This window comes from Catharus ustulatus, chromosome 1, assembly GCF_009819885.2.
Source record: "Catharus ustulatus isolate bCatUst1 chromosome 1, bCatUst1.pri.v2, whole genome shotgun sequence".
In the NCBI taxonomy this organism is placed as follows: domain Eukaryota; kingdom Metazoa; phylum Chordata; class Aves; order Passeriformes; family Turdidae; genus Catharus; species Catharus ustulatus.
This window is the reverse complement of record NC_046221.1, coordinates 117,121,484-117,140,833: the sequence shown is the minus strand read 5'-3', so window position 1 is coordinate 117,140,833 and position 19,350 is coordinate 117,121,484. Positions and strand designations below refer to the sequence as shown.

At 39.6% G+C, this 19,350-nt stretch overlaps 1 protein-coding gene across 3 annotated transcripts in view; it reads left to right on the top strand.

Annotated features, from left to right (window-relative positions):
- Positions 1-19,350, top strand: part of NOL4 (nucleolar protein 4) — a 192,437-nt gene that overhangs the window by 38,418 nt on the left and 134,669 nt on the right. For all 3 annotated transcript variants that reach the window (XM_033080852.1, XM_033080777.1, XM_033080933.2), the window contains exons 3-5: positions 7,256-7,367; positions 7,883-7,995; positions 12,528-12,660. In XM_033080852.1, the coding sequence (XP_032936743.1) occupies positions 7,256-7,367; positions 7,883-7,995; positions 12,528-12,660 (358 nt within the window). The remainder of the gene's footprint in view (positions 1-7,255; positions 7,368-7,882; positions 7,996-12,527; positions 12,661-19,350) is intronic.

Here is a 19,350-nt window from a genome sequence, read left to right as displayed (position 1 = left end):
CCCTCTAGATAAATTAGGAAAGCATCTGTCCTTCAATATTTAAGTTTAGAATAAGGTCCCATTCTCTTCTCCTCTGCACATTAAAAGACCACAAGGATATGTATAAACTTTGTGTGCATGATGTGGGAGAGTTTTCAAGGTTTGAAAATAAGCAAAACAGGAGGAGTGTCCTGTGTCACTGGCAGGTTTTCCTCATTTTGGGTGCCTGACTTGTATACAAGTAAGATTGATGTGCTGTGTTCCTTGCCACCATAACTTAGGTAGATCTATACCAGCAAATAACCCAGATGTGGCTTATATATGTAAAATGAAACCAAGAACTTTAAATCATATCCAAAGTATGCCAGACTGAATAATTAGTGTGGTGGTTTCAATCTCTGCTATTTTCCCAGTTCCCAGGGAAGTTTACAAACAGGGAAAACACTGGGGGTCTTGATCTGGGAGATAATTCCTTCACAAAAGCAGGATATGTGACACAAGGCCTGGCCAAGTCGGTTGCTCAGCAGGGGTACAGGTGGCTGGGAAGATGCGGAAGGTGAAAAGAGCGTGTTCCTCAGGGCAAGGAAAAGGAGCAGTGTCCAAAGAGGTCCATGCCTGTCCTGCATTCCCCTGGGTCCTCTGCTGGGCCTCACAGGAGGTGGAGTGAAATGCTGATGCAAGCACTGTTGTCGGGAGAAAGTACTGAGATCTCACAGGGGTATCTCCTCTAGCAGTTGCTGCCACAGTTCAGTGTCTAAGAGGAACTGCTTTGCTTTGGGGTAGTACTTTGCAGTCTGTGTTCTCAGGGAGTTATTTTGGTATAGGCATCCCACTCTGAAAGGAGAACTGTGGTATCAAACTGGAGATGGGGATGCATGGGAGACAAGTGTTCAGGAAAAGAATCCATCTGGTGTATTTGGGAAAGGCATGCAACAAGTGCATAGCAGGCTTTCTGTGCCTTTGTAGAACTAGATTTCTCGATTTAAACTATTCATCTGTGTCTACAACTTAAATGCAAGTGCTGAGGGGTATATCGGAGGTGGGAGTAACTGGGAAAAGTTGTGGCTACAGTAGCAGCATAATGCAACAGGCTCAAGCTGTCAGGACAGCTCTGTGATTCAGTGCAAACCAGGAATAAATAGCCTTATTACACTTTTCAAGAAGTGCAAATGGTCTGTGATAAGACTGGTGACCTAAAACATCTGTCTTACCTCTCAGGCCCAGATATAGGTACTGTCAGAGTAGATGAAATGATTAAGCCCTGTATTTCAAAATAGATTTGATTTTCCTTACTTTATTTTAATAACATAAAGAGGGCATTATATTTTCATTCATTTAAACAATTGAGGAGGTGCTTTACCTTTCTATGTTATATCTGAACACATTTTCCCACAACTAAGTGCATTATCTAGCTGAGAGCTGTGTGTAAGTCTCACAGCTACCTTAAGCACCTTTAATTCTCTATACATATTATACTTGAATATTTTAACTATGAAGCATGATCTAATATCTGTCTGTTGAACCTGTGATCCTCTGTGCAAACCTTGAAACATTACAGCAGTGAACTTGAATAGTGAGTGAGGGTTGTCATGTCTGAGCAGGTGAAATGGGTTGGTTAATTAGACTCCCAAGCCATGAATGAAAAAAGATCCACTGGGCTGATGAGCTGGAGGAAGCAGGCTTGTAAAACATGGGGGAGATACTAATGTGTCCAGGGAAAGCAGCTTGAGACGAGACTCTCATCAGATTGGTAGTACATAAATGTATAATATCTGAGTCATTAACAGGAGTCTTTTAGGTGTGGAGCAATATCTGGACTCTTGTGCCTCATCCACCTGTTTCAGTGATAAATGTTTTGGATCAAGATTTTGAATAGCTTCCCATCTCTCCTGTCAGTGTAAGAAAAGCTTTTCTGATAGAAATGTGCTTGTGAGTCCCCTGTGAGCATCACACTGAGTGTGTTTTCCTCAGGGAATAATTTTTTGACAGGTTGCACTGTGGAATAACATCATCTCCTTCCTGATCAAACGGAGCTAAAGTAGGTTTGGGGCTTGGCTGGTTTCTGTAAAGGACAGATGTTGTCCTTGGTGAAGTGGAAGAACTTGAGCTTTGTGCAGGGCCTTAGCATGCTTAAATTCTTGCATCCACACCATTCTTGTGTGCATGGCAAAACAGCCAAGCCCCGTGCACAAAACTCTATGAGTTTATTCCTGATTCTTTGCAAGGGGTGAGTGTTCAGTGTTCTGGCAATTGTCCCACTAGCAGGTGTTTCCCATCGCTTCCCCCACAGAAAGCAGCTTCTGCTATATGGGGAGAGAAGGGAATGGAGCTGTGAAGTGCAAGTTTAGCACAAGAGGGAACAGCATTTCCCACAGTGTAGCAGGGTAGTGAGCTCCTGATAAAACTCCCAGCAGTGATAAATCTGATTTCCTGTGTCAGCCCTCCATTCTGACCTCTTGCTGAGGAAAGGAGAGGGCTTCCCTTGGCTGGCTCGCTCTCCTGTCATCAAGAAACCAATTTCTGCCACCTGGTTTGATGGCTGTGGGCCCAGGACAGATTACCCTCTCCACTCTATCCCTATCTTTCTTTTCTTCCTCCCAGAGTCTTCTTATGATCATCTTCCCCCCTTCTTTACCCTCCTTAATTAAAAAAATACAAACACACATGCAAAATCTCTATTCTGACACATTGTATCTTCCAGACTACACATACGTCCTCCATGTTAATTCTTTAGAGGTTAATAGGTTCACTTGCAAAATTTCACTCCCTCTCCTCACACTTGTCTATCCTGCTCTGCCATATGTGTCCTAAAATCTGCCTTTCAGTTTAGGACTTGTTAATTTTCCAAGCAAAAATTTAGCTCTGAAAGCTACATCATCACAACATCCTGCACTTAAATCATCTGAGTATGGGAGAGCATAAAGGAAACATTGCTTGTTTTCTGTGCCTATAGTGATGCAGTAGGAATGCAATAGACTTCTCACAGACAATTAGGACATTCATTGCTTAGCTCCAATGTAAATCAGATTACATGCTCAGGTAGTGGATTACTTGCCTGTACTAGTTGTGCTCTTTACAGGATTCAATAAACAAGCCTAGACAGACCTTCATTGCTGCATGATGTTTTTGATGCAGTCATATATATCAAAAATATACCAAAGACTTTTTGTTAATGGTGAAGGAAGAGCATAAAACTTTGACTCTGAAGCCACTGAAACCTGCTCATTTTCCTCTTAATTCAGAGTTAAAACCAAATATATGTAATGTGCATGGACTGTATTGTTAGGAAACGTTTGCTTCTTATCCTATAATTTCTAAGGCTAAAACAAACCCTGTGTAATTTTTTGCAGTTTTTGCTTAATGCTATGGAAGTTCTGTTTCTTTGTTATATATCTTTACAGTACAGAAAATCATATAGCTATAATAGCTATACCTAGTACACAATACCTGAACACAAACCTACTAGAGTCTGCTGTTTTTCTGATTTCTCCATGATACAGAATACATCCAGTTATGAGATAACACATCTCTACAAGCAGCAGAAGGTATACTAATATGCAATAAAAACACTAATAAGAGTAAGGAATGCCATAAGGATATTTCTAGGGCTTATATATTTGAGAAAAGTATATTTATAATTTTGTTTAAATCAATCCAATTAATTTTATCAATATGGTAAATCAGCACTCATTGGTCTTTGATAGGAATGTGCATGTGCATGAAAAATTTCTTGTGAGTCATGCCAAAAATATGCCAGTCTGATTTGTTAGAGTATGGATGTAAATAATGCAATATCCCCCACTTTTTTTTTCTGGCTTAATTTTTTCTTAAAATGTAGACACATGTGCATCTTTTAAATTTATTTATTTTTTGGCATGGATTTACAATAAACCAGTATTCTTTTTTTATAACACATCACTGAAAAAGATGGTCTGGCTATATATTTTATTAGCTAATAGCCTTGAGAAGAAGGCTAGGAGCTAGGCCACTGAAGGGAGTGAGGGGATACAGCATCAGCAAGGACTGACTCATTGCTTCCTTCTTTTGGATAGAATAAAGGACAGAAACAATTTTTTCTGATGAAATCAGACCACTCAGGTATTTCTGTAAAATTACTTAGAAGGTGTCATAGGCTTCCAGGTTGTGCTCTCAAACATTCCCATGCAAGCCAGCTCCATGAATGACATCAGTCCACTCTTGTGAACAACCTGGTGAACTCCACTGAGAGCTGAAATATAGGATTTTATGTTCAGCCTTGTGCTAATTTGGTTGAGCATTTCTCAGCTACAGCTGGTTCATTGTTTGGCCAAAGCAAGCAAGTGGCTGTCTGCATCTTGTAAAGCAGAAATGAAAGGCAAACAAGGGTCTGCACTGCTGGGAGTGTGAAACTGTGCTGTTGGGGGAAGACAATTGATAAGCTTTCTGGCAGTGAAAATTGGAGAGACCTTTCTTTTCTATATATTCAGACAACAAGGAATGTTGTGGGTTATACTCCTTATGCACCTCTCTTAATGTGATTCCCGTTGTGTTATGCCAATTTATACAGGCTGAAGTCTAGGAATGTCAGTGATTGATTCAATTTATAAAATAAACAGGGGAAGAAGTTGGTGAAATCTGGAGTTATTCAGGGAAGGGCATCCTTAAAACTGTGTTGCAGTGGGAGGTTGGAGACACGAGCATCTGCTCTGTGGACAAATTTAGTTATAAAATCCGGTTCCCTTATAGTCAGTGGAGCATACCTATCAAATGTGGGCCTTAGCTCACTTTCTCTCCATGGAGGAATTTCATCTTGTTTGAGCAGAACTGGAATTTTGACAGAGATGCTTGATTAGAATAAATGGAGCATTCCTATCAAATGCAGGGGACTAATGAATCCATTGGTAAGCTCCATTAGTTTCAATACAGTGCTAAACATGTTAAATGTTGTAAGAGAGAGGTTGCTGTGTATGTGCACTTTTCAATGTTTTCAATTCTAAATTCGAGCTGATTTTAGCTTCTTTTTTTAGTTTCCATAAAGCATGAGTATAACCAATGTTTTCATGTTTAGAAAGGTAAATAAGCATCTGTTTTGTGGGTATAAAAAACAGGAAAAAATAATCTAAAAATATATTTTAGTAGGACCTCCCATTCAAAAGTGGCTTCATTTAGTGGCTTAATTTTCAGAAAAGTTGTTTCAGGCCCAGAAAAAATCTTTGCCAGTTTTCATCACGGAACAATATTTGCTTTTATACTAATTCTCTTCTCCCTCCCCCATAAGATTTCAGTTATATAAGAAAACAATGACAATAAACAGCCTAAAATACAACGTTATAAACATGATGGTATATTTTGCATTCTTATTTTATAACCATCATTTCTATGTATTGATGTGACACACATCACATCAACAAACACTAATTTAAACTCCACCTATTTTCAAAAATACTGCCACTGATAAATTTGGTCCATGGAGCTTTAGGAAATGGGAGACTTGACACAGATTAAGCAGGTGACAAGTAAGTGGAAGAGTAAGAAAATTAAAACTGACCATTTCTCTTCCTCTTAGCACTCTTGTGAGGGGCAGAAGTGATTTGGACAATATGTAATCCCATTTACATCCAGTTAAGTAGTGATCTTGTCCTTTCTGTAGCCACATTTTCATACACACCATCTCCATTCTTCTTCTCTTCCTACTGAGACTTGCATCTTAGCAGAGTGCTTGATAGGAAATCAAATCCTGCTGTAAGGTTTACAGTAGGGGAGTACAAGCAGATTCACAACTCACTCTCTTAATCTCTCTTGCTGGGGCTTGGTCTCTCTTTAAGAATTATCTCTATAGTAAGATAGCCACCATAGTTGGGGAAAAGAGGCTAGAGACTCATCACAACACTTGCACTGTTCAGTGTATATTCATCAACATATACAAGGAATCAAAGAAAAGCCATGGGTTTGCCTTTTATTGGCTTGGAAATATCCAAGTTTGGATGTTTTCATCAAACTCCGTCCATCTGATAGAGCTGCTCCAGTGGAGTGTGACAGTTCCTGTTGATGTCTGGTTTGAATGTCCTAAGACACTGCTGTTGTCCCTGGTTATACACTATAAAGAGCTTTTCTCTACAGATTTTTAACTCTCTTTCAGGCAGTGGTGGGCTACAATTAGATATTTCTTGGCCTCATAACCTACATTAAAGAAATCCCTTAACCTCTCCTTCAAGGTTTCTTTTAGGTTCCAGCTGCTATGATGGCCTGGCTCAGAGCCATCTCCTGCTTCTTAGCAGCTTTCTTGAAATGTGGAGGGGAACTGTGAACTGTGAGGGGAAACTTGGGCACATTATTCCAGCTGCTTTCTTATCAGCAATGAGTAGAGAGGGATAATAATTTTTATTGATCTGCTGGCTCTACACCTAAAGTAACTAGTATGAGATATAGTTTGTAATCTGAGAGTATGCTGATTATTAGCTTATTTTCAGCTTGGCATAAACCTCCAGGTCCTTTTCAGCAAGGCAAAATGTCTCTAAAGACAGATGCATCCTTTGGTGCGGGGGGGGGGAAAGCAATCTTTAAAACTAGTAACAGCTGCTTCCTTCTCTTCCTTTCAAAAGAGAAAAAAAAAAATCACTCTAGTGCCTGCTTGTGAGTATGTGGCTAGAAACAATGATTTTGTTGAAACCAGGAAAAAACTAATATCTTGTTTCAAGATATTGCCAGGTAAAGCAGTGTCTCTAAAATCAACTGATTCACAAATTCTTTAACTATTAGTAAAAATACCATAGGTACTCCAAAATACAAAACCACAAGCTTTAGAAGAATATTTTCACAAAACATTCAAGTACAAAATAAAAATAGTAAGGCAACCTTCATTGCTGTTTATACATCAAATTCTGTATCTGTCCATGTATTGTTACAACAAAAATAAATAGAAAACATAGACAAATGCTTTCTTTTTTTGTCATTGGCCATTAGAAAAAGTTTCTCTTCAACTTTTTGGGATATCATTCCACAGTAGGATAGCTGTTAAGTATGAATCTTTTTGTTGAAAGGAATTTGAAATGAATTGTAAATAGAAAAAAAACCACCTTTGATATAAGTGGAATTTTGTTCACTATCAACCATTAGTACCTTTGGATAAGTAGGCAGATTGGAGAGATATTTCTTGAAATCCTACAAAGTATGCAGAACATGCATTCATTGGGCTTCCTGCATTAAAAGATAATGTGCCTTATTTGGGAATATGATGATCAAGTCTCATGCTCAATCAGCTTACATAATAAGACCTATATTTTGTTATTAATTTCAGATTTCAGAGACCTATGCCTTCCTACCGAGAGAAGCGGTGACACGATTTCTAATGAGCTGCTCAGAGTGCCAGAAAAGAATGCATTTAAACCCAGATGGAGCGGATCATAAAGGTAGTTTTAGTGCCAAATAGTGGGATGTAAAGTAATTTTATTTCTAATACCCATTTATACTTTCCTAGCCCAAGTGAGGGTTCATATAAATTTGGTAGACTGTTTGGTAACAGTTCAGTAAGTCAGATCATCTCATTTACTTAAGCTGGAAGGTAGTGAATCTTCTGCTTTTCAGTAAAGGATGGAGTGTAATGCCTTCTGCACTCTCAATAGAAAGATGATTTTATCTGGAGGAAATAATTTATTTTGCTATGGAAATGTTTGTATGGAAGCTTAAGCATAAGGAATAGATAAGGTATATGGGCTGTAGTGATTTAGGGTAGAAGAACTCATCAATTTTCAGGGTTTGATCTTGGTTTTTCTTTTTCTTTGGGAGACTTCAATTTGTACAGCCTACAAGTGATTGAAAATGCAAGAGTTAGAGCTAAATGATATAACAGTGTGACTGACTACAGAGTAGGCTGGCTCTGCCTCCACAATAAACACATAATGCATAATAACTATTTTTTTTGCAGATAATGGAAAACCTCCAACTCTGGTGACCAGTATGATTGATTACAACATGCCCATTACTATGGCTTATATGAAACACATGAAGCTGCAGCTACTAAACTCACAGCAAGATGAGGTAAAACCTGAAATCTTTTAAGTTTGGTTTTTCTGTTCTCCTGCATTCTTTTGTACTTGTCTTTGAGGTAGCTAGGAAACTGAAGTGGAGATGATTGTTGATCCCATCTTTATAATTTTTTTTGCTAAAACAGTCAGTCTGAAGCCAAGGCAGGGTCGTTTTCAAGCAATCAGATTGAGAGAACATATCATGACTTATGGTCCTTCTGTGACTGGGCGTAGTGAGCTGTACTTTGAGTTGCCTGGAGGTGCTCCTTCACTGGAGCAGTGGAAAAGGTGATGTGGGCAGCATGTTCACTCAAGTCTTAGTTCTGTGCCCAGAAGTAACTTCCATTGTCTGCTTTCAGAAACCAATACCATCAACAGCTGAAATGACTGCCGTGGTGTTCTCAAGGCTAGCAACCAGGATCCAACACATTGTACTGACAGTGATGAAAGTCCTGGAAGCATCAGTTGAGAACTTTAAGGCAAAAAGCTTAATAATAAGAGTAGGAGTTGCTTTTGAAATTTTGAATAAAAAGGCAGAAAAAAGAAGGAGGAGAAGTAGACTGAGAATCAAGTTTCTTCATAGAGAATTTGGGCTGAAGTGTATTTAGTTCTTCTCAATAATTTTTTACTTTCTCTGATTTATTCAGTTTTCCCAGATCTTAAGAAGTGCTTCATCAATTGACAGGCACATACCAAAGTATATGTAGTAACCTCATTTTGCTAATAGCTTGTTCATTTACCATTTAAGCAACTATGTGCCAGCCAATAAACAGTTCTGCATTGTGTCTTCCTGTCCAATTACCAGATATTTTTTAATAAAGAAAGCCTTCAAAAACAACCTTAGCAGCTGGATTGCTGGATTATTTCAAGACCCTGACTGACTTCTGACTTGTGCAGAGTCAGCCAGATTTGTTTTCCCAATAGATAGATGTGGGTTATTGGTAGAGATTTCATTAATTATTCAACACTCCTTGGAATGGGCATTTCACAGCTCTTCTAGAAATATCAGGACCCTTGTTTCAGTTTGGCTTTTTTTTTTTTTTTTTTTTTTTTTTAATTGCAGAGGGTGTAGGGAGAGATCCCCAACTCAAAGTTCTTAACACATAAATACAGCCTGGTCATCTTTTCCTTCTGTTGGGTCTCCTGATTATTTGAGGGATATGGAAGTAGAGTTTCAAGAAGAAGGACAGAAGAGTCTTTATTCTGCAGTAACCTTAGGAATTAAAGGACTCCTTGATTTCTACACCTTTTCCCTTTGAGAATTACTACTTCCACAACAGGGTCAAGCACTCATGCTGGATCAGGACCCCGTGCCGCAGAGCTTCTGTAGCTTAATGTTTTGATGTAGTCTTTCTGAAATTTTTCTTAAACCAATTTTTCATTTAGACAAGCCAGCAGCATTATATGGAGGCAGCAAGACTTAACTTTTCTTGGTATTTCCCTGCCCAGCTTGGTTTTGCAGCTTTGTTGTTACTGTATATGAAATGCCTGCAGTAGTGGATTTATGAAAGTAATTTCTTATACGCTTTAGTAACAATAACTTTTTTAGGGTAGAGTGGGCACAAGGAAAGTTCTGGATTTATGAAAGTAATTTTTTACATGTTTTAGTAATAATTTTTCCAGGACAGAGTGGACACAAGGAAAGTTCTCAAGATAATCCTTATGTCTTTTCTCAAAGCACAGTTTTGCCAAGGTTTTCTTTTTCCCCCGGGCTGTACATTTGTTACTCTGAGAACAAAATGACAGTGAAAATGTAGTATAAAGTAGCAAGACATCTGCTTCATACTATTTAATGCACTTAAAAAACAAGCTTGGGTTTATAGGAAAGATTTAATCAGATGTATCTGTATTCTTGTGGGGAATTGAGACAGGAGTAAACTTGGATCCCACTGCTAGCTAGCACAATGACTGAAAATCTACTAATTCTCTCATCTTCAATTCACATTTTAAGATGAGACCATTGAAGAGAGGGAAACAGGTCTCATCTAAAAGTAGAGCTCACGACTGTGTGGGAATTTAGAGCTATGCTGCAGCTGCTATAAAGGTGCCAGTGGTTCTCAGTTTTTGCTCTCATGCGCATGTGTTCATGCAGATTCAGATGGAGGCTTACACAGTTTGGGAAGTGAAGTGGAGGTATTCTGCAGTGTTGTAGGCAAACAGAGACTGCCTATGTGTGTTGTTTTATAACTATGCAAGTGTCAGCCAGAGCCCGCTTTCTGTGAGCCCATCAAATTGCCTAACCTCAGAACTGAAATAAGTAAGCTGCTGCTTGCTGGTTCCTGCAGATTCAATGAGAAATACCCTTGAGTTTTAACAGAGACACAGCAATCCATAAGGTCTGGGGGAGTTTGTTTTCTTATCTTGCTCTTTGAACAAGCAGAGTGCATTTTCCCTAAAACTGAGACCCATCTGGCAAGTGCCCTGGCCCTGTCTGGGGCAGGAGGCTGGTGGGCACCAGGGTTCATCTGTGAGGGCAATGTTTGGGTGTTTGCTGCTGCTGTAACTAGGGTGCTCCTACCTTATGTAAGGCAAGACAGACAGGCACCTCTAAGAGAAGCCCTCACTCTTTCATTTGAGTTTTTACAAGTCCCTGAGAACAAGATATGTTAATTTCCTTATTTTTCATAGTCCTGCTGTACCACTGCAGAACAGCTTCACCTTGTGTGCTGTCCCACTCTTGCTCCTGACTGGCATGTGCAGTACTTCATCCTAATTTAACATGAGTCATAACTGCAGGGAACTTACTTGCTGAAAACAAGATAAATGTCCATGCAAACTGGAAATATTGCTGAGACCCATTGGAGGAACTGATTTAAGTGTCCAACACTCAAAAGAAGCAAGCAGCTTTATTAGTACCTGTAGTATCCACTTCACAACAAGTACACAGTAAATAATATTCTAGAGATTGCTGTTTTTCTAGGCCAGTTCTGGTGAACAACCCAGAAAAATAGTCAGAATCCTGTCTTGTCCTATTTTGATAAAAAATGCAAAAAAAATTGATTGGAAAAATATTTCAAACATTTTCAGGATGTACAAAACTCTTTGCCATATTTTCCTCTTAAGTTCTTTGAAGTGCTTTTCTTCTTAACAGGAGTAAGTATCTCAGTGAAGTTGTTACTGAAAGTATATTGCCTTAGGTTTGTACATTTCCTCAACCATTTCCAGAGCAAGATTTGTGGATACCCAATTTCTAATCCATGAGTGATGTGTGAACTTCAGTAGGAATAAAGCAACTGAAATCAAATATGTATTTGAATATTTTCTGGACTATGTCTAAAACGGTTTTCTTTCATAAATGGGGCTCATGACCAGGATTTTTAGTTTTTGCCTTTTTATCACCCCTGTTAAATGCTCTGTAACTGGACTTCATGGATAATCATATTAAAGACATATAATGTAGAATAAATTTGCAGTGATTCTCCTGTGATTATATTACTTTTATTTGCCACTGACTGTCATGACCATGCTTAGAACTTTTACAGGCTTTCTCATTTTCATAGATGCTTCTTTAAACACAGTGTAAGTGTGACATCATGTCAAAGGAATTTGATCATAGATTCTTACTAGGTCAGGTTGCCATTTGGAAATATCTTTCTGTGTGTCTTTGTGGTTTAACCCCAGGCAGCAGCTAAGAACCATGTAGTGGCGTGCTCACTCCTTTGCCCACTCTGGTGTGATGGGGGAGAAAATCAGAAGAAAGTGAAAACTCAGTGGTTGAGATGAGAAGAGTGTAATAATTTAAAGTAAAATATACTACTACTGCCACTGCTGCTACTACTAATTGTAATGAAAGGAGAGAGAGAGAGAAGGAGGAATAGAACCCAAGAAAGACATGTGATGCCAAATAAAATTCCTCATCACCCTGTCTCCCTCTGGTCAACTCCTCCCAGTTTATATACTGGAAATAATGCTCTATGGTATGGAATATCCCTTTGGCCAGTTCAGGTCAGCTGTCCTGGCCCTGCTCCCTCCTGGCTTCTTGTCCACCTGCTTGCTGGCAGGGCATGGGAAACTGGAAAATCTTTGCCTTAGACTAAGCACTATTGAGCAACAGCCAAAACATCAGGGTCTTATCAACATTATTCTCATACTAAATCCAAACCACAGCACTGTACCAGCTACTAAGTAGAAAATTAACTCCCTTCCAGCCCAAACCAGGACAGCGGTCGTTCACAGGGTTACTGACTTCTATATGGGAAAGGTAAAGGATTCAGGCAGGGAATACAGGGAAGTCTCCTCTGCCAAATTTGAATAACAAGGGCTTAGTATGGGGTCTCTAGTTATCAATTATTTTCTGGAATATACTGTGGAACTACCATGTAGTATCCTCATAGTTGAACAAATTACATTTGTCAGACTATCATACCACACAAATGCTGTATTTTCCTTCCACTTCTTGTGTTCTGCTTTTTTTCTTATATACAAAAATATTTAGCATGATTACACTCCACACTGTGTGTGAGTGAAACAAATGGGAAGAGAATGAACTGCACACATAATGTGAACAGTGCACCATGTTTGTGACATGTCTCTTTTTATTTGCAGGATGAAAGTTCTATAGAAAGTGATGAGTTTGATATGAGTGACTCAACTAGAATGTCAGCTGTGAACTCTGACCTCAGCTCAAATCTGGAGGAGAGAATGCAAAGTCCTCAGAACCTCCAGGGCCAACAGGATGGTAAGGCTCTCATTTTGTACAGAAAAATGTGGCATTGCCTTGTCTTTTTTCCCATTCTGTGCTTTCATTTAGAATTTGCTTTTCTTTATAGTGTGTTTCATTAGGTAATTTGAAATACATTTTCCCTGTATCTCAGCATGAAGATGAAGAAATTAGGGGTTTTTCTTTGCAGGTTAATTAATTCGTTGCTTATGCAACAGGTGAGTGCTTAGATAACTATATGTTAAGAAGTATAATCTTACTGTTTCTATATATATCTGTAGTGTCACCATGCACAGGCGTAAAAGGAAATGAAACCAAAATCTTTCTGAGGCAACCTTGAAAGCTGAGAAAGTTGTTTTTACAAGGAGGGAGAGTAGTGTCACAAAAACTGGTTATTTGGGAGATGGGAACTGGAATGTGATATTCAGAAGAAGGAATAAAACCAACAAATTCCTATGGAGAAATAGAGACAAAAGATGACAAAACAGCGAGCAGCATTGCACATTTGAATGTTGATTGTTTCTTGTTTATAACGCAAAGCTACTTTTTGGTGAGAGGTAAAACTTCCTTTGCATTGAAGGTGAGTAGGTGTGCAGTCTTTGGTTTCACCTTTTGTTATATAGAAAGTTAAATGAGTCTGGTTTGGAATGAACTTTCTTCTGGATTACAGAGCTCATAAATAGCGTGTCTACTACAGACTGTGACAGTAGCCTGTGAGTGGCACATAAATGCACAACACCCAAAGTGCAGGTCTATTCTATTGCCATTAGAAACATTGGAATTCTGTACTTGCTACTTGGGAATTTTCTGATCACGTGTGCCAAATCAGAAGTGCTTTTTATATTCCTCTTGAACACTAAATATATAGGATTTGACAGCTAACCTGGATGCTTTGCACTTCATGCATCATGGTGATTTGCTAGCTGATAAGATATTTAGGTGAGAATGGGTGTAGTGCATGGTGGCTGATAGGACCTGGTGATGGGTTGGATCTTCAGTTGGGTTGCTCTCCAAACAAAGGAAGGAGTAGAATGTCTGTGATAATTTGATAGGACAGATTTTAACCACAACTGCCTTCTGTCTGAGTGTCCTCAAGCTATCACAAGTATTTTTCAAGTTTTAACGTAATTTCTGTCTACATATATTCACTAAAGGAGCAGTTATGATGCACATGTTGTATGAAAAGTTAGTTCACTTTCCTGTTGAAGTTTACTTTTCACAGGTATAATATGTTATTGTAATACTGCTTACTTAGAGGCTTCAGGGGTACTTAGGAAGGTGCCATTTTTTAATGTATCTGGCTTTCACTGCAATACTAGGCTGTAGAAGTTTCACATATATAGTTTCTTAATAATAATTGCATGCATGTATATGTCTGAAATAAAAATTATAGCTCAGTACCGTAACCTTTGAAGAAATGCCTGTCATACATATCTTAACACCTGCTGCAACCAGATTCACGTGCCACATCTAATCATATTAGAACCTAAGTATGAATGATAAAATGCTGCAAATCTGTCACTTGCTGTTTGAAATGTATGGGAAATAAATCCACTGTGGTCTTTGAACTTCAGACAGTGTGATCTTACAGTATGGCTTCAAATCTCTCAGCTTCCCTTCTTCCCAGATGGTACTTGCTCACCTTCCTAAGGCAATCCTATTTTTTGCTGCATCTTCTGGCTAAAGCATCTGCTGATAGAGAGGTTTGAAATAGCAGCTCTTCCTGCTTCATTGTTTTCCTTTGCTAGCTGTTTGTCAGGTGGCAAAGCTAAGTGTGGCTAGTGTGGCTAAGTGTGGCTGAAACACTGCTGTTTCAGATGTGGGAGAAGGGGCTGAAAGAGGAGTAGGAAGACATGAGAGAAGTGGGGGGGAAGAAGAACAAGAGGAGAGGGCAGGAAAAAAGCAGACTGGAAGAAAATAAACAATATGAGAGATAGAGGAAGGGCAGTTGGAACAGGAAGGAGGGAAAATAAAAGGGAGTTTTAATTTAGCAGTACAATCTCTTTTGCTGTCACAGGCTACATTGTAAAATTTTATGAATTTAATCCTTAATTATAGCACACACACACCAAAATCATCACCAAAGCATGAATCTGTGTCAAAAGTGATTCTTGCTCCTTTCCCTCAAACATTCTGTATGTCTATGAAAGTTTATGTCAGCCACCACATTCAGCCTATAGATAAAGACACTTGGCATTTGCCTCATCTGAAATGTTTTGCTGCATCCTGGCAGGTGAAAATTTGCTGTTGCATAAGCTTGCCTGTGTACATGCAGTTGGAATTGGTGGCTGGAGCAGAATGGGACAGCACATGCCTTCTGCTGCCTCAAGCATGCTCTCTTTGGGAGGATAATTTGCCAGTGGGAATCATTAGCATAACTGCTACATGGGATAGATTAAGGACAGCTCCAGCATACTTAAAGGTGATGTGTTTAATCACTTTACTTACCTGGTTTTCCATGAGAGGTACATAAGAACATTTTGGGACACCTCCTGGATTTAAATTGATTTGGTACTAAGATATAAACAGTCTGTGTGCCCTAGACAAATATAATAGTGAACTGGGCCGTGCTACTGAGGGATAGATGGAGGCTCCTCTTCCAGTTCAGTTTATCAGAGCATCAGAATGCTGACACTGTCTCTGTAAAAGAGATATGGTGCTTTATAGCCTCATCCCTTGGGGCTGTACTTGCATCCTATTTAGACAGGCATTTTCCTTTGGGAGTCCACTACAGAGCACATACTAGAAAATTTTCAGTGTCTTCCAGCTCAGTACTGTCCTGTTTCTCATGGTTAGGTTGCTTGAACCTAAATAGAATAAAGGCAATTATGAGAGCAACTCACAGTATCAGCTGTAAGCAATATACTTCTTCACCCAGAAATGCCATGATAGGCGAGAAAATGCTGAGGAGAAAGGGCACAGAGACAGAAGATGCATATTTGCTGAGAGTAGATGGGTGCTGCTACTGCACAAAAGTCCTGGGCTCTGCAAGTGGACTGAGGCTTCATAATACTTGTACTAAGGTTGTTAGGTGGAAAGAGTACAGGGAATTAAGGAAGCAATGAAAAGTGTGGAGAGCTGGTGAATTGTATCCATGGTACTGAAGTTGCTGTAATACTACTAAGGACAGTTCCCACTTTAAATTAGCCTTTGTACACTGTTAAATAACAGGGTCTTGAGTCACACCTGCTGGTGAATGGCTGAAAATAGTATCCTGAGCACCTGCAGGGCTGCTGCAAGCATGGGGTAGGAGTTGGAAACGGGCTGCTGCTCTTCCCTGGGGAGATAGAAAAGGAAAGGAACTCTAATTTACAATTGGTTCATTCCCCAGCTGGGAATGGGATAAGGCTCTCTGCTTAGCAGTGCCTCAGAGGTGTTTTCTCTAGCAGCCAGCTGGATAATAGAGCTGCAAATTGCTCATGTGTTCCTTTCTCTTTTGCTTGCCTCTTGCTTCCCCTGTTTTCTTGCTTCCCTAGACATGACACAGTTCTGTGTCCTGAGCTGGTTCTTTGGAGTGAGCCCTGTGTGTAACTCATCTGCAGGAAAAGCTCCCACTTAAGAACTGTCTTTAATTCTCATTTCTCTTAATAATGCTCTTGGAGTTCTGATGTTGCTGGATCAAACTCTTTTGCCTGCCTCAGACCACAGACAGCAGGCAAGGTTTGCGAACAGAGTTGGCAGAGTTGGAAATAAAGGAGCTTTTTTTTTTTTTTTTTTAAGTTAGTGGTTCAATCTGTTAAAAAAATTTATTTTCATAGTGAAAACTGACCTCTAGATAGGTTTTCAAAGTAGCAACAACAGCTACTACCCTGAGTGAAAACAGGACTTTTGTTGCTCTTGCCTGTTAGCTGGAGCCCTGTGCAGAACAGCTGGGTGTGTTTCCCTCCTCACTGTGGTAGTTCATTTGTTACCACGACAGGAGATATGTAGGGGGGTACTCTGATTAGAGGAAGCTAAGAACATATACAGCCCTAGAAGTGAGGAGAATTAAGAATTAATTAAGAATTTGACACTGCATTTTTCTTGTTTGTTTGTTTTTTACTCTGTGAGCTATCAAGTGAAAATCAGGGATGAGACTATTTGACTGTTACTCAGTGAAACATGCAGGGTTGATTTATTTTTAGTATTTTTCACTGTACTGAGGTATATTAAAATATATCAGTGATTAGCCTGGATTTGAGTGGAGGGACTTTGTTCTCTTCAATCTAGTTTTTAGAAAATTAGTTATGCGTTTATAAATACATATACACAACTGCCTCTCACCGCCACTGTGTGGAGACATATAGGAGCTAACCATGACAAAATATGTCAGAAGTCAACCTTTAATGGGGATTGTCCTGTTAATTTAAATGTAGAGATTAATAGGTTTTTCTTGGTTGTGTTTTTTACAATTTCTAGAAAACTGAGCAATAATTTGTAATGCGATGGAGGATCGGACTAGTTTGTGATTACAGTAATTTCACGATTATAAGCCGCACCATTTTGACTAAAATTTTGCTCCCACACCGGAAATGCAGCTTACACTCAGGAGCGGCCAATATATGAAAAATTTTCTGAAATTTCCAACCCCAGAAGTGCAGCCGAGGTGCCGAGCTGAGCACCTGCCAGTAAAACCCGGGATTGCGCAATTGTTACAAATTGGTTACTCTGTTGCGCGGCGGGTGGAGGCGGGCTCCATGCCGGCAGTGTGAGGGGAGAGGCGGGGGGGGGTCCCTCCTTCAGGCAGCGCAGCCCAGGGGAGAGGCGGGAGCTCTGTGCTGCCATCCCCACGGCTCGGGGGGGAGGCAGGAGGCTCCAACCCCCTTCTGCCGCCACCACCCTGGGTGCCGGCGGGCTCCGTCCCCTCCTGCTGCCACCGCCACAGGTGCCAGCAGGCTCTGTCCCCGTCTGCCACCGTGGGGCAGCGCCGAACTAGGGCAAGCAAGTCCGGCAGCAGTGGCGGCTGGCCTCGAGCGGCAGCGCCGAGCTGGGCCACCCGGCCCCATCGGCAGCCCCGAGCGGGCCGAGCCTGCATGGCTGCAAGCCAAGCCAGTAAACCCCGCCATCCCGCGATTCTGTTGCTATTTGGCAACTTTGTTGCACGCGGGTCCTCGCTGCGAATGACAGAGCGGTTTATACTCAGGTGCGGCTTATGTTTGAACAAAGAATGAAATGTTGCTGATACCCGGAGATGCGGCTTATAGTCCGTGCGGCTTGTAATCGTGAAATTACTGTACTTGGATGGTGTCAGTTCTCTTTCTTTGGCATGTTCAAATTGCCACGTTTTACACCATATAGTTGTAGGAAACCTGGCTGTTAACATTAACTATTCCTTTCACTCTTTTTTGTTCATGACAGATGCAAGTATTGGAATCAGCCATCTAAATACCTGTTTTCTGCATCAAAGCTATAATCTCTACACAATGACTTCACCTGAAATAAGTAATATTAGCTGATTAAGTTGTCAAAACTGACTGTCTATGCAAGAGTGCAGACTTAATGTTGATTTTTCTGTCTGAACTAAGTCCAAGCCAAGAGTTTAATCCATCTCCTCATTCTGAACTTGTTGTACTGTTGTACTTCTTTCTGCTTTTGTCTTTATTCCACTGAAGCCTGGACTCCCTGTCTTGAAACATTGACTTCTCTTTCTTCTCAAAGCAATTTAAGTTCAAGATATATGAACCCAAACACCAACTTCAGGCCAATGTGAAGACAGATTAGTGAAAGAGCCTAATGGAGTAAATTGTTTCTGCTGTTGACAATGTATTGGCCCTGCTCTTGATCTTGAGTAAAGTGAGTGGCAGCAAAGCCAACATGAGAGCAGATGATTCCCAGCATTGAATCCATGGCAACCTTTTTGCTGGTAATTAGGAATTTTCAGTGGAAATGTTATTTTACATTAATTTATAAATTCAATTTACATCAAGAGGTACTGTGCTTTTAATTTTTGTTCAAGTACTGAAAGGTTTTACAAATGTCCTTTTTCTGTATGAGGTCTTTTAGTACAGCTGACATCAGTAAAGGCCTAATAAACGTTAACCAAACTGTTTGCAGAGTTTAGATAGCTTTTTCTAAAATCCTTTACTACTTTAGACTTCAAAACAAAGCATCTGACATTTCTGTGTTACATAGGATAGACTGAAATAATAGACTGAATGAAGTCATAAAGCTTTAATAAAAATATTAAAAATAAAAATCAGTCTGTCAGTTTTCCTAGATGTCATCTCATATACTTTTAAGAAGCCTTTTCATTTTAGGGACCTTTTGTTACTTGACTGTTTTATTTGCAATCTGTGGATCCGTATCAACCAAGCTAAAATGCTATTAAAATTGTTTGTAATGCTTATACTTTATAGAAGATATTAGACATGCAAATTAATAAGCATTCTACTGTGAAGAAAAAGGCAATTTTTGCTTAATAGGGAGGGTTTCGATTGGTTAAGAATGTTAGCTTATAAAGAGGATAGACAAAAAGTTACTTTTTTTCCTTCCTTTAGTGAAATGCAGGCCATTTCAAATTACATTTGATCTAGGACCAGGTGATCTGACAATTTTGTGATACATTCAGACCTTCCTGTCTTGTTCAAGTCACTGAAATTTGCAACACTTTGGGAAATAATTTCACTTCTTACCACTCAGAGTGAAACGATAAATACTCGTTTTCTAAAAGTGAAAATCTACGACACTTGCCTGTCTTGTGGCAGTGAAAAAGGAGCACAGATGTGATGT